At 35.1% G+C, this 17,054-nt stretch overlaps 1 protein-coding gene across 1 annotated transcript in view; it reads right to left on the bottom strand.

Moving 5' to 3' along the window:
- Positions 1–16,109, bottom strand: part of LOC138716453 (zinc finger protein 235-like) — a 35,898-nt gene extending 19,789 nt beyond the window's left edge. Inside the window, exon 1 of the mRNA XM_069849561.1 lies at positions 15,838–16,109. Coding sequence (XP_069705662.1) covers positions 15,838–16,041 — 204 coding nt within the window. The 5' untranslated portion in view covers positions 16,042–16,109. The remainder of the gene's footprint in view (positions 1–15,837) is intronic.
- Between the last annotated feature and the right edge of the window lie 945 nt (positions 16,110–17,054).

The raw sequence follows: 17,054 nt of genomic DNA, 5'->3' as shown, positions 1-17,054 counted from the left end.
TAAGCTCATTTTTTCAGAGTCGTCAGGTGACGCTGCAATCTCATGCGCGTTATGACGGGAACAGAGGCAGAGCGATGTGGAGCTTCTATTTAATTCTACCCCCCATGGCAGTCTTTTTCTGTTATGTTATTGGATTTTTAGTTTCTAAAAGAATGCACTACAGCACGCAGTGTAACCCTGTCTTCAAAGAGAGCGTCTTTCTGTTAAACGTGATAGCCCTATTTTATTGAAAGAAAAATATTTGTTACTTTGTCGTAATACAGGGACATCATTTTATTTTTACTTGCATTTTTATTGTACCTGCATTTCTGAATGTACTTCACTCTCACCCCTTCACTAATGTCCTTGCTCCCGTCAGACACACAAACTTACGGCCGCTGTTGCATTCGAAGTCTTAAAGCAGTGAAGTAAACACTGCAGTGTATAGCGTGTTTCATAAATATGATTGCGTTTTCTATAGAAGAAAGAACGTATATTAATAATATCGTACTAAAAATTATATTCAAGAAACGATAAATTCAATTTCAAAGAATATGCTTGAAAATGTTTTTAATAATATGCGTACTGAATTGAAGCCTGCATTGTAATGAACGGCAACCATTTTCAGCAACTTGTATCTAAAATTTTAGTGGCAAAGGGATATTTTAATCGCATCACACATTAAAATTTAAATAAAAATTTCACCGATTTTACGAAAGCTTAAATATTTAAACCCCATTTTCTCAAAAGTAACTTAAGTTCACTTACAGCCCTTTACTTATGACCCCTCAATTTAAATGCACTCTCTATATTGTATGTTAACACCAATAATTAATATGCTAAATAAAGTAGACATTACATAACGAACATAGCCGCCTGAAAAGTTGAGTTTTTTAAAAAAAAAAGTTACTACTCTACTGTATTTTGATAAATTCCGTAAAAGTGCTGATCAAACTGAAAATCGTAATATCGTATTTCCCTACAACATAAATGAATACACTACTTTCCTCTCCTCCTATACCTAGTAAAATGATTTGTTTACATATTGCACTAGTAACATCAAACTCCTGTAATGGAAGGGGGCAACAGTGTTTCCGAGTATAGCCAGGTTAATGTTAAAAATGTTGGTAAAAATAAAGTGATATCCCTGTACAAGTCTGAATTGTATGTCGTATACATTTAAGTTAGCATTTATTGGCAACGCCAGTCTTTCAAGCTTCTGTTTACGGCGATCGACAGCGAAATATGCCATAATGCGTTTTTTTTTTTCCGGCTGTTATCATCAGTTTCGTGTGCTTCATATACAATACGAACTGCGAGAAATTTCCATAACTAAAAAAAACTACCACTCTTTTGCAATATTTCGTTATGATACAGTATTTAGGTAACAAACTAGAACCCTGCGTTTGGTTACTTTGAATACAAGTCAGTTGTACAACGATCATACAGCTTCGCTTGGTACGGAAAGCAAATTGCGAGTCAGCAGTTCACGCTGCAGTTCAGCAGATTTCCCGCATGCTCCGGCACTTTGTGTTTACATAATATGTTTATTCGTGTATAAGTCGGCGAACAACAGGAATAGTACTAATGTACAAAATACCACTTGGATTTAATAATAGTAATAACAAAGTATTTATTTAAAGGCAGCTTATGCCATAAAAATAATTTTTGCCGTGGATGGACAAACTAAAAAAAGGAGCCAGACCCTTTATTTTCAGGAGCCAGCCTCTTTATTTTCAGGTATACTGCCTGTCCACAGTATAAAGAAGATACAGTAGAGACAACTCTTGTCGGCACCTTTGATGTTGTTGGTACTAAAGTCAAGCTCAGGGAGGTCTAATTCTCAATGAATCCTTCCATTTTCGTAAAAGCTATATTGCAGTAACACATTTGAATTAACAAATTCCATTCTCGTAAAGGATTTTTTGTAGTCAGTAATACTAATTCGTAACTCCATAACTAGACACAAGAGCCCTACACCAAACCACACCAAACCCTAATTACGTCTTACAATTTTATGAGTCGAACTCAGGAAATAATTCCCTTACAAAGCTGGCTTATTACTATGAGCAAAAATCATTATGTATGTAAATTTTGACATTTTTAACTCCTTCATACGCATAATAATTACTTAGGCCTATCTGTATACAAGCGTCGAACCCAGGAAATAATACACTCACGGAGTTCTAACTACGGCATGTTACCACACGGGGAAGTCAGTGCTCATATCAATTTTTGTATCTTTTCAATCACTCTTTCACAGCTAGATCCAAGAGCTAGCTATATACCAACGTAATCGGGTAATTATTATGTAGTCAAGGTTATGTTTTCTTTCACTTACAGTATTTAGAGAAATTCTATTCAACAGATACAGTTAGAAATTTTAATGTGTATGTTAATTCCAATTTGGAAACCAAAATCAATATCAATATACAAAATATTACTGTCAATAATAGCAATAATCCTGTAGGGCTAAGTATGAAATACTTCATATCTATCACTAATATTTTATTTATTTATCTAAAAGATAACAGCTCCCTGTATTAACAGGCTGCCACAGAGACAGAGCATATTGTGCAATAGGCAGTTGGAAGTATAAATAATATACATAAGTTATGTTTAAGTTGAAGGGAGTCTTACAACAACGACAAGAAATGGCTGAAATAAGTAGCTACTAATTAATTAGTTGAAGATCATTGTTGACCGTAGAGATGGTTGCGGAGTATAAATATTGATCCTCTCAGAGCTGCAAGAACGATGTCATCAATTGCCTTCCTCTGCAGGCCGAAACGTTGCAAGGTCTGGAAGAAGAAACCGGGAATAGTTCCGCGCGCTCCAACCATAAGGCCTATTACTTCCATTTGTTGTAGACCGTATTTGTCCATGAAATATGGAACGGTACGTACATAGATGTCGTTTTTTCCCTATTTACATCTTCAGGTTGGCTCTTTTGTTTTTCAAATCTAACGGTGGGATCGATGATGTAGCCATTGTTGTTATTTGGTGGGATGGCAATCATGTCTATTCTTCTTGTACTGCCATTGTCTGCCAGTCCGTGAACTTCTTCGAACACTTGAAAATTTATTGATCTAAACTGTTCGGCGGTCATCGAACGAATTCTATGGTGTCGTGAGTTACGGAGTACTTCACCGTGCGGACAAGAGCCCAGGACATGTGCAAGTGTTTCTGGCTCTCTGTGGCATCGCCGACAGAGGATGTTGTCCCGAGTCCTGCCCGGAAGGGAACGTACGGAAGACACGTGTGCAGTCATTTTAATAGCTTCGCGCCACTCGCTAGAGGTTAGGCCTTCACGATGTCGTATCCAGGAATTCGCCGGAGTAAACTCGCTGTATAGCTCTACGCCAAGACCTTTCTGAGGTAGCTTCTTAGGTTATTAGCTAGTCAACAAAATTTTATTATATCCATTGTTGACGTAACTTCATCGAAACGAATGTAATGATCTATGTAGCTAATGATTCAATATTACGTTACCAACATAAGCATCTACCAGTGACTTTAAAATTAGCGTCAATTAGTGAATATTTTCATGATGTTTACATACGGAAGTAATTATTATTATGATTATGTTGCTATTCCTTTGCCTCATGTCTTTCAAATTGTTAGAATATGAGTAATAAATCTTTTCAGTTAATATTAAATTATGCCAGCCCTGTCGTAGATGGAGATCCATCTGGTGGAGGTTCCAGATAATACACCCGGTTTCGTGACATGCGTACTCAGAAATTGTTCCCACGAAATGGGCTAGTTGTCCATACTGTATCTTCTTTATACTGTGGCCTGTCTATAGTATTTTAACTCGTTGAGTGATACAGTGCGTTGTCCATATTGATAATACTATTCAGGGGAATATTAGGAAGCAACTGTTGTGGAAACCAGTCCTTGAAAACACGACCAAACGTTTTCTTGTGGTAGTCTCTGGTGGATTTAGATTGGAAACATAGAAGGGCATTGGGGACGAATCCAGTTGAAGGGTCTGCGTGTGCAATAATGAATCGCTGCCCTTTAGCTGAGGAAACTTTAAGTGGGAGATCGTAATGATTATAGTCCAGATTTTTATGTAATATCGATCCTAAAAATATGTACAGTAGTGGCAAAAAAAACGGACCGACCCTTGTAGCTGATTTCAGAGTCACAGATTCAAATTTTACTAGTCACAAAACACATTCATCTTGTATAATTAATTGTAACAATGAAATTTATTGCATTTGTTCGATTCTTACCATCTTTTGTTTCCTTCAGTGCCTCAAACTTACAGACGAAAAAACTTTGAGAGTTTTATTTTCATCTGGCATCAATATTACATTTCTACCTCTATTCGGCAAAGATAACTGCGTATTTTTACATTAAATAGCAGTACATACCTCTGGCTTCACTATCCATATTGAAAGTACCACAGTTTGACACAATACACAGCACAGGATTCTTTTGTATCAGCTACAAGGGTCGGTCCGGTTTTTTTTTGCCACTACTGTACATAAATATGTAACTAAAAACCTCAAAATATGTACTATGTACTATCTAAATTGCACAGGGACTTAAAAACTATTAGGCCTATTTATATAAAAAATAATTATGTTTTAAACAAAGATAAATTAGAAAAATAATTTCATACAAATTACACATTTATATATGTCACGATAATAGTCCTTAGTGCGATTCTGAAGTTAATCAAAGTATGAAGCACAATGTGCCACAAAATGTGTTTCTCCATATCTTCTGCAGTTAAGTTCCGTCGGTGATTGGACATTCCATATTTTCTGGAGTTACCTGTCCATCTAATTTTTTAGAACAATGTGCAAGTCTGCAGGATTAGCAGGAAAATACCACTATAGCCTATACCTGAACGGATGTCCTATTACGTTTACGAGTTTAAAATTGTATAAATATTTTTATAATTTCGTTTTATTGTGTACTGAAATATTTATAATTTTTACAAGGCATTTAATTAATTTTATGTAACAAAATATGTAATTATCTTAAAATATATTAGGCCTATAATATTGTACGAAATATGTAAAAATATGTAATACTGAAATTAAACGTAATGGTCTTAGTAATCTAATTCACCAACATTTTGAGTTTTCATACAGATACATAGACTAAGGAAAATATATGTAATTACATAAAAATCCGGACTCTAGTAATGACCGTCTAGTTGCTCACACGCCCGCATTTTGTTTTTTGTGTGATTTACGTTCACCCAGATTTAATCTACTGTAAATGTATAACTGGTCGACCAGTAGATCGCAACTCTTCCATTTTTCTAAGGAAATAAAATCTTTTACAAATCACGTCAGATCTTTCCATCATATACTTTCGTCCATTATTGTTTAAGACAGATGTAGCGAAATTTTAATTCTTTTAATATTTGTCTCAAAGCCCATCTACTTGCGTGGAATAAATCGACTTTCTTTAAAGCAGGGTTTAAGCTAGAAAATAAATAATTGTCGCAAAAATACACAAATGAAAAATTATATTTGTGCAAATTGCAAAATGCTTGTGCAATATTATAAATAATTGTGTAGAAAGATAAAATAAATAAAGTATGCAGAAACAAAAAGTTACGTAATTTGTTTCTTGGAGTTTTATTACTTTCAATCCATCTTATCACACTTTAGGTATACTTATATACCGTAAGTAAATCAGTAGACGTAGGTATTTTTAGAATCAATTACTGCTGAATTTACATCACATTAAAATTCATTATTTTATGGGCACTCTAGACATTCTTTACTAGTAGGTCCTTCAAGATTTATTGTTAGCAGAGTGCTAACTCTTTTTACTGAAAGGAGGTTTCTAATTCCAGTTTTTACAAGATTCATGCAACTAAATCCCCGCTCACAATTTACAGTATAGGATGGAATTATATAAATCAATTAGAAGAAATTGTTCACTTAACTTACATGAATTGCACCAACTCTTTGAAATCCATTCGTGAACATCTTTGTGCGAGATCGTGCGTATTTGCTTGGTTTCCGCACAAAACCAATCCGCGGAAAGTCTAAAATTCTACATTCAGTATTCCCAACCTAACACACATAACAATTTCCCTCTTCTTACCGCTAAAGTGACATATTGATTTTACTGCTTTAGGCCTTTAACATATTATTTTTTAGACACGTTCAATATAGCAATAATTATAAACACGTTCAATATAGTAATAATTATAAATTGGAAACGTACCACTGCAATTTCACCTAAATTGCACTGTTAATTATTGTTTTTAAATATTATTTTCAAAAATTAAGTAAACTCTACAACTCCACTAAAGTTACTGCATTCGTGATGCAAGTAACATTAAGGAAGCCGTGAAAAAAATCAACAAGATTTATAGACTGGGGAAAAAAAAAGACAGACGTATATCACGGCCTGCTGGAGTATAGTAAACACAGAAAACATTTTAAAGCAACAATGTTGAAGATAGATATTTTTGTTTTGCAAATTTGCCGTCATTGGACAGAAACCAAGATGGAGATTTCATTGCAACTAATTAGAAATTCCTCTTTCAGGTATGTAATAAACGATCTTCGCACAAAATAATGTACGATACACGAGCGGTATGTTTTCTTTCAATTCTCGGAAATTAAAAAAGCTCAACTATGTTTCGCTTTTTCAAACTTTTCCTCGAATAAGAAAACTTCAACATACCGCTCTTGTAACGCATATTACTATTTTGAACGTTCCCCATGCCATTAGCATTTCATTTAAATTCAGATTAGTTCAAACACATCTCTGATTTCATTTTCTCCATTACCATCTTCCTTCCTGAAGTCCAATGTGGTTGTCGCATTTTTGCACATTTACATTAAAAATTTATTGCATTTTTAGAAGTGAAGTAGCAAAATGCGACAAATACGTCTGTGGCTTAAATCCTGTTTTAAAGCCTCTCTCATATTTTCTAAACTACTGTAGGGAGGAAATGTATTGTGTAAAGAGAATAAGCCGTTCGTCTTATGGCAGAAGCAACGACGACTGTTTTCTTAGGGGTTCTATTTGACCGTTTCTTTCCAGAAGTACGCAATACTGATGCGCTAACGTTAGAACTCTTCTTCTCATTAAATAAGTTATCCTGCGCGCTGTACACCATTAGCAACAGTTGTTTTGTCCGTAATATTGGCGTCAGATATTGTTGGCTTTCCAACTTCCAGCGTTTCATATTCTTCAGTGAAGAACTTATGTACATTTAGAACCATTTCTCTACCATCTGACTGTAAAGCTTTGACTTTTTTTTTCCCCAACACCGGCTTAAAAATCACAAACACAAGTGAAGTCACCGATATAAAATAAAAAGGTATATACCACATAGCCTATGATCTTCCGGATCCATAATACTTAGAATCCACTTCAACTCAAAACTAAAATAAGTGAGTATCTTGCTACAAATCCATCGCTGTGAAAAGCAACGCTTTCGAAGTGTCAATAGAGGAGGTTTGTTGTACAGGTATTTGGTATTCTCGAACTTGTAGGTCATCCAATACACGAGTCCGATATTCAAGTTTGTGCCAGAGAGTGGGTGTAGCGTAGGCCAGCCTCCTATGACGCACCCTGGGCAACGACTCTGTTGGTAAATTGGAGTATTCAACTGGCTTCATAATAGTGAATGTCGAACACTTAGTAAAAAAAAAAAAAGGTTTTTTATGTAAATGTAGGCCTACTTTATGAGATCTGTTACAAATTATGGCCTTTGCGATGTTTGGAGTTCTATGTCGAGCGCATGAACGTAAACATATGGGAATTATTTTTATATTGCGATTTATCTCGTTAGCAATGTGACAAGTGTGAAGGTCTTCTCTGCTTAAACGCACTGGAAAATGAGATGTTTCTTTTTACGATGAAAGAGTAATGGAACGGAGAAAAATTCTCTCCGGCGCCGGGATTTGAACCCGGGTTTTCAGCTCTACGTGCTGATGCTTTATCCACTAAGCCACACCGGATACCACCCCGGCGTCGGACAGAATTGTCTCTGATTAAGTTCCAACTCTTGGGTTCCCTCTAGTGGCCGCCCTCTGCACTACGTCATAGATGTCTATGAACATAGGACCGAAGTCCACACATGTGCTGAGGCGCACTTGTTATGAGTGACTAGTTGACCGGGATCCGACGGAATAAGCGCCGTCTTAAATCACGAAGTGATCTACGTATATCATATATATTATTTTAATGTACCGAAGTACATATGATATTTCCATGCAGATATTCTGCGTCATCATACGATGAAAGAGTAATGGAATGGAGAAAAATTCTCTCCGGCGCCGGGATTTGAACCCGGGTTTTCAGCTCTACGTGCTGATGCTTTATCCACTAAGACACACCGGATACCACCCCGGCGCCGGAGAGAATTTTTCTCCGTTCCATTACTCTTTCATCGTATGATGACGCAGAATATCTGCATGGAAATATCATATGTACTTCGGTACATTAAAATAATATATATGTTTCTTTTTAGATTAGGCCTAGATAACTACGTCATTAGTTCTTGCTAATGCTACCTATAGAAATGTCCAATATTTTTTCCTGACAACTGGAGTACTTCCCTTGTAAGACATTTGTAGTGACTTAATTAACTTAATTAATATCCGACATAAAATGGGAAAGATACATCACTGGCTCAATACAATTTTAAGTGCTTCAATAAACAGTGGAATTGTTAATAGTTTTGTGACGTTTCATATATAAATCGGTAAATACTGTTTTATTCAATGTCGACTCTGAATGTCGTAAATTGATTGCTTCGCGAGGTATTCGCCCGGGGCGAAGGCGATGAGAGGCCCTGTTCCTAAACATCTGCTTGCAGCCTGCTGAGTCATCATTGTTGATCTCTCATAGCTGTCTAAAACAGGCAATTCAAATACGGCGATCTACATCTCTCGTCCTACTTTCCTCCCAAAATTATATTTTTGTGAATAACTTTTAATAACCTATCTTCAGTGTCATTGGAGAATTATTGTTTCAAAAATTCCCATTATCGTAAAATGGGGTAAATAGGGACGCAAGGGTGAATAGGGACGAATTATTACTATTTCTTATTTTTTGTGTCAGTGATTAAATAAATATGATAACAAGAGTGTTTATGTTTTTATTCATACCAAGACGTGAACAAATAAACACTCTTAGGGCCGAATTCATAGTCAACACTTATTGTAAGGAAACACTTAAGCAGTTGCTTATAATAATTTCCAATTCATAAATCCCACTGAAGTGAACACTTATTCAAATAAGGTAGCTTGTCAGCTTACTCAAGTATTTCCTCATATGCATTGTAATCAGCTGATTCGGTATACAATAGATGATGATTATGATTTAATTTAATTTATTGAGTTCTGTAATTAAAATGAAAATGAGTTTCGGCAAGCAAAAGATATATCAGAGATATGGAAAACCCTTTAGAGATGTATAGTGATCAACAATTTAAGAAGAGATACCGTTTCGACAAGAACAGTGTTGTGAATATTCTGGTGTCTCTCATTTCAATTCACAATACGACCCTGAGGCTTACCGATTTCGCCACTGCTGAAAGTACTGGTTGCTTTGAGATTTTATGATGCAGCAGCATTTCAGGTAAATTTAAGCGGCATTTTTTTTTTTTTTCGAAAAGTATTCACGTTCCAACAAAGCGTCATTTGCATTTTTGTTTGCATTCTACCCAAGGAATAAGCTGTTAAAATTTGCGTAATTATATCACTTCCACTTTGTTAAGCATAAAAATAACTGAAAAATAGATTAAAATGATTTACTTACAGGAATATTTCCGGAGTTTGCAATAAATTCAACTGCAATTTTATTCCATGTAAATTTCTTCTTTTGGGGAGAAAAATTATCTTTTTTTTACTTTCGACGATATCTACATATTTCATAACTAGTTATCTTACCTCACTTCTTTCTTTTCTGTAAAATGCTTTCTGGACATCTTGTATAATTTTTAGCTCTATAATATTTACTTCTGTATTAATTTGTGTATGACAATAATGACGATTTAACAATTTGAAGGCGCTGGAAAACAATTGAATGTAGGAAAGCGCTCACGTCTAGCCATGTTGCCATATTTCTTTCGATGTCAAGGGAATGCTCAGGGCATATGAATGAGTAGCGTCTCTGCAATACGATCTGAAATAAGTGCTAAGGAAATGCTCATTACTTAAGTGTTTCCTCATTTTATAAGTGACGACTATGAATTCGACCCTTAGGCCTATTATTATATTTACTCTTTGACACAAAGAAATAATAAATAGTAAAAATTCGTCCCTATTCATCCCATTTTACGGTACTGTAAATCTGCCTTAATCTTCAAAGCATAATATTTTTCGTTCAGAGCTGGTCGAAAAGAAAACTGACGCCACTTTTACAGTAGCCTAGGCTACGCGCACGTAAGATTCTCGCTACTTTGCGTTAAAACGTCAACATTATCAACCCGGCTGCATTACCTTCATCTCTGGAGTTCCTTAAATCAATTGAAATTTGTCACAGAATTTCCACCTTTACGAAGAATTTTACCACCATTTAATTTGTCACAGAATTTCCACCTTTACGAAGAATTTTACCACCATTTAATTTCAAGCAAATCGACACAATTTGCTTTTGTTTTGTAAAACGCGTAGGCTTACGAAAACAATTTCCTCATCATGCACCCTTTTGCTTCTGGGTTAATTTAGGCCTATTTCTTTCATTTAAGCTACAAATATTTCTTCCCCACTGTGTACTTTGCAGAGATGTAGATCCAGAACATTCTCTCTCTCCCAACTCGCACGGATCTGAACGCACGTACACAATATTTTCAAGTGCCATTTGTACGCTCATTCAATTTTCACAGACAACATTCGGCTCGCTGCCCACAAGGAACACGCGCATCAGACATGCTTACATGGTCGGCGTCGACAGCGCATTATCGATCAGTAACCTCCAACGTATTTTTACTCATGTAACTTTGATTAATACTAGCTTATACAAAAATTTTATTTTTATTTCGTAATGAACACTAACCTGTACTACAATAGTTATTCAAAGTGGTGTCCGTCTGCGTTCAGTCATTCTCGACATATTTTGATGAAATTGTTATTCGCACGCAAAAGTTCTACGTATTTCCATAATGTTTACAATTTCTCTTCTTACATTTTCTTTAAGTTTGCCTGTAGTGCGGATGTTAGGCCTATTTCTTTATAGTGTATTCTTTTACGATTTCTCAATAGTATATTGTGATAAAAATGTGATAAGTGCATTATAACAGAAGCGAGGAAACATTTTGAAAAAAAAAAAACGAAGTGAAGTCGAGTTTTTTCAGTTTCCGAGATTCTGTTACGCACTTAACGCATGTGTAGGCTATTGCACACTGTTTTTTGTGCTATCGTCACTTAAATAAATTTGTTTTTAATTTTTAATACTGCATAAATTTGTTTTATAAGTGAAAATTTCTCCGATAAGAAAGTTTGAACGTCGGTACCAAGGCAGTATGTAGATCGTTTCAATGGTTGTAACATTAGGGAAGCGAAATTCTCGTCACCGGAAGTCCCGTCATTGTACCATCTAGTCACTGCAATTTTGTCACGGGGTGTTTTGGTTACTTCGACTTTTTGGTCACCCGATATTTTGGTCACCACTACCTACACATTACTTACTTAACTTACTATTATGACAAGTGTTGTATTGCATGTTTCCACGTATTCACATTTTTTATGTCCTAGTGATATTTAACTTATTTTATATTTTTGTTTTCATATTCTCCGATAATGGTATATCTATAATATGATAAGTTGAGGTATATACTCGTATAAGCATAATTTTCCTTACTGTGTGTACTTAAAAATATTGTATTCATTGTATGCTTTGTACTGCACTATTTTATTACTACTATTGGTATTATTATTATTATAATCATCATCATCATTATTAATATTATTATCATTATTACTATTCTTATTTTTTATCATTATTATTATTATTATTATTATTATTATTATTATTATTATTATTATTATGAATAATTGTCCTATTTTTTTATACTTTGTATGTCTCATTTATTTTGACCTGCTGTTCACATTTTATTATGATTTTTTATTTCTTTCTGTATGTTATATATTATGTCTGATTTCTACTTACTTGTTGTTTACATTTTATTATTGTTATTATCTTATTCAGTTTTGTGTGTAAAATTGTAGTGTACTTTGTAAATTTGTAGTGTTTTTGTAACGCAGTTTTACTTCTCGTTGAGTGTTAGAGAAGGCCGTATGGCCTTAACTCTGCCAGGTTAAATAAATTATTATTATTATTATTATTATTATTATTACACATTTTATTAAAAATAATAATTTATTTTGACAAGTAATATATCCATAGGTACACTAAGTTATATAAAATGTTATAATAATAATAATAATAATAATAATAATAATAATAATAATAATAATATTTATTTAATACTATACACTTGAGCTACATTAGGCATTGCAGCCCGAAAGAGCAGTTCAGATCAGTTATACAAAATATATCACAAAATTAAGAGAGTTCATTGAGCACAATAACAATAATAAATGGTAAAATACATACAGCATGTAATAATAGGGTCTATATACAAACAGAAAATACAAAAGTACATGAATATTAGAGTATCAATTTTTAACTCAATTAGCTTAAACAATTAAATAATTAATCTGATTTGTTTCTTAAATCTATGTGTGTTAAGTGTACTTAGCTCAGGGTAAGCTCTAATTAATGTATTATATATTTTGGGTCCAAAATTTCTGCTGTGTTTTAATCCAGCAGTTGTGTGGCATTTGGGAGTATTTAGAAAGAAACTGTAGTTTTGTCTCGTCTGGTATTCATGTGTATTAGGCTACGTGATTAATGTTTCAAAATTGCCATACTGCATAAAATATTAGGCTACATGATTTATAGGCCTACTTAAAATCCACCCAAGTTTGAGGTACGCCTATGTAAGAACATCACCATAATCTTTATAACCAGGGTATCGTTCTCCGATCCTATTAACCCTTCGTCTAAATCTTCCACTTCCTTCTTTTTACTGACCTCCTCCTACCCGCTCGATATGTTCGTGAATCCTTCCAGCTTCACTTCGCAATAACCTTACCGATGAGGCTTTCACTCGATATTTTGGTCATCAGTACACGTTTTCTTAAAAATAATAACTTATTTTGACTAGTAAAATATCCATAGGTACACTGTATAAAATGTTATGTGATTAATGTTTCAAAATTGCCACACTGCATAAAATGTTACATGATTTTATGTTTCAAAATTGCCACCCAAATTGTGTCCGGTGGCTCTGAGGTAGGCTACGAAAGAACATCACTATCTTCTTTATAATCAGGGTATCCTGTGATCCTACTAATCCTTTTATCTAAATCCTAAATTTGTCCAATAAAACACTAATTAAATTATTAAATGTAATCGGTGACGAGAACGCCGGTGACTACAATGTAATCGGTGACATGAAGGTATAAGCTTAATGACGACATCTCCGGTGACGAGAATTCTTAGACCCGTAACATTAGTTCCTAAAACCTGTTAAGCTGCGAAAATAGCATATTTACAAAGAACTTAAAAATACTTCAATTTGTCGCCCTCTGCTTCAGTAGGCCTACAATTTTTACATCTTCGAAGATTACTCTGTGATAGGCTACCTGACTAATCATTTCTTGCGAAATGTTCGAAATTAGTTGTCGCATATTTATTTTAAACTTTTGCATAACTTAAAACTACAAAAAAAAAAAAAAAAAAAAAAAAAAAACTCCTTTACTGTGGGAGACAACGTTTCTCTACGTCCCGTAACGTCATATGTGGAGGACCATGGCTAACGAGAAAGACAGGTTACGGCGCGACGTCACATTCTTAGTCATAACATGGCCAACATTGAACAAGTTTATATATAAATGCACGTTTATCAGGAGTTTAATATAGCAATTCCTTTGTTTTTTTTTTTTTTTTTAGAACTCAGAACATGTAACTTATTTATATTAGGCGATTGTCAAGATGGCCATGACTGGACCACGATAATCACGTGACTCCGATTCGTGCCGAAGCCTGTCTTTCTCGTTAGCCATGTGGAGGACAGTGGCTAACGAGAAAGACGGGCTACGGCTTGACGTCACATTCTTAGTCATAATATGGCCAACATTGAAGAAGTTTATAGCTATATAAGTGCACATTTATCAGGAGTTTAACATAGCAATTCCTTTGTTTTTTTTAGAACTTAGAACATGTATTTATACAGGGACATCATTTTATTTTTACTAACGTTTTTAATATTAACTTGGCTATACCTCTGAATCAACGTCGTTTGCTACCCCCTTCCACGACAGAAGTTCGATGATACTGGCGTAATATACAAACAAATCACTTTACTAGGTATAGGAGGGAAGAAAAGTAGTTCATCCATTTACGTAAACTAGGAAATATCGCGCTTTTGAGTTTGATCATTTTCATTAGGTTTTTGTTTAATCAAAATACAGTACAATATTAACAATGAGTGTTTTTACTCACGAACTGAGCTGTCCATGTGGACGTATTCTTTATGCAGTGTATATTATACTGTCTACAGCACATTAGCGTACAATATAGAGAATGAAGTTAAATTGAAAATAATCATAATATGGATATTTAAACGCATTTTTTTAAATGGTGGCTGTTCATTTCGATACAGGCTTCAGTTCTAATGTGCATATTATCGCACTATAGACTATTCTACCTAATCCCAATCACCAGTTTTGGTCTTTGTACTAGTAACTCATGTTGAAATAATTCTGTACCTACTCTATAAAAGAGTACCTTACGTACTGTAAATTCAATCTTCACTTCTGCCCGATCCAAAAAGATGAAATTACTCAGACATAAGTTACTATCTACTGTCCGTCCAAGTGGTTATGTGGAGGGTCGTAGAAAGGGAGGAAATCACGTGACAGTTAATTACTTAACGAGGCCCTTCTATTTAAGTTATTTTAAATAGTTGTATAATATTACGTAGACGTCTAATTCCTAACAGAAATTAATGTTCTCAGAAAAGAGCTAAGTCAGCCCAGCCACTAGCTGGCGAATAAAAGCTGGTGGGGGAAGCCGGGATACGACGTAGGCAAATGGACCTGTGCGAAAATGATTCAATATTGAAAGCTCTTTCGTCACTGGAAAACGAGAACATATTTTTTGAACGTACTGTTTACTATGACCGTAAGGCTACTATGACTGTACCTATGCGGTCTTGGATCTGTGTGGAGGACGGTTGAACTTCATTAGTAGAAGGGGTGGGAGTGAAGCTATATTAAAAAACTCAGGTACAGTAAAAATTGAAGTAAAAATAAAATGATGTCCCTGTATTAGGCGATTGTCAATATGGCCATGACTGGACCACGTGACTCCAATTCGTACCGAAGCCTGTCTTTCTCGTTAGCCACGTGGAGGCCTCCGTAGGCTACTACCATTCAAAATTTTCTACAGCACAAGTAGGTCTACATTATGCTCTTATCAATAAATTAACGTAATGGACTTAATTAAGTTGTGTAGGCAAGGTTTCAAAGCAATTATTTTGGATATGCCATATGTCTCTTGTAATAATAATGAACAGGACATCCAGGATACGGGAAATGAACGCATCTCCAAGGAAATGCATCACTGTCGGAGACAAATGACGAGTGTGTAAACAAGGGAACAGGTGGAGGAGGATGTAAGGAAGACATGACGACAGGAGTGAGGAACTGGAAGAGAATGGCGCAGGATAGACTAATTTGGAGAGACTTGATACAGGAGGCCAAGGTTCGATATCAGACTGTTGTGCCATGTCAGCAGAACAAGAAGAAGAAGAAGAAGAAGATACAGGTATTCTGAAAGCATACTTACGTCGCGTTCTGGAAGAACTGGTTCAAGGTGGAATCTCGCCAACCTCACTGTCCCTTGAAACGGAAGGAACCTGGTTCCTTTGGAGATGTATTGCTCGCTGTGCACTGCCAAGCAGCGAACAGAGTCTTCGTCTGCACAGACGTTCCCTGGTTTGGTCAGAGGTGCAAGACCAAACTCAGCAGGCATTAGCACTAACGTCTCCATCTTTGGAAATCTTTCAACGCTTTGACACGTACAAGGAGAATGCGGCTACTGGAGTAAAGCCATCTTACATTTCTGCAGATAAACAGTCCAACAATGACATATGTTAGGCCTATGTAGATTTTTAAGTACTTAGGTATGTTATATTTAGATAGACCTAGACTACTAATCTATGTATTCCGTGCACGATCTGACTTGTATTCAGAAGGTCACCTGAATTCTACTGCAGTGTTGCCTACATTCCGAAAAATAGGGGCAAGAGATATATGGGTCAATCATGAAAAGCAAGAACATCTGCGAAAAGAATGAAGGGCAATACCACTTAGGCCTACTACACAAGTATGAGTAGTAGGCCTACCTGACCTGATATACAGACGTGGACAGATTATTAGACTAAAACGTTTTCTTGGAAACATAATAGGCCTATAATTCGTCATATCAACTATCAATAGAATTCACAGACTCTCTATTGTTGCAAATATTATTGTTTACATCTTCTGGTATATTTTTCCAATGGTTAAGTATATATTTTTCTGGCTATGTTGGTACTACTGGTGTTTTAATTATATACTGCAGAAGATATTCTCCCATGGCCTGCAAGAAGACCGGACATGAACGAAATTGAAAATCTGTGATCTATAGGCTACTGAAGAAGAAAGCGAACAAGAAGAAGCTTACAAAAAACATGGGCTCATTTAAGCACTGTCTGATATCTGGCTAAATGATGCTGATATTTAAAGAAAGTGTCAAACTTCGGTTTCCAGCATCCCTGACAAAAAATAAAGAATAAGGGAATGTTCACAAAATATTAGTAACCTCAAAACTCTATTTTCTGTTCATTATATCTGTGCAAAATACATTCTTGTTCATTATTTCTACCAATAAATGCAGCTTCGTTGCACATATAATTAATTTAATCTAATAATTTGTCCAAGTCTGTACATTTGTTGGCTTTGAAACTTTTTTTGCTTGGTGAACAAATTAGATTTTAGACTGATGATTAATAGTCTACTGAA

The sequence above is a fragment of the Periplaneta americana genome, chromosome 16 (assembly GCF_040183065.1).
Source record: "Periplaneta americana isolate PAMFEO1 chromosome 16, P.americana_PAMFEO1_priV1, whole genome shotgun sequence".
Taxonomy (NCBI): domain Eukaryota; kingdom Metazoa; phylum Arthropoda; class Insecta; order Blattodea; family Blattidae; genus Periplaneta; species Periplaneta americana.
Note: the sequence above shows the minus strand (reverse complement) of the source record. Positions and strands in the feature narration are given on the sequence as shown.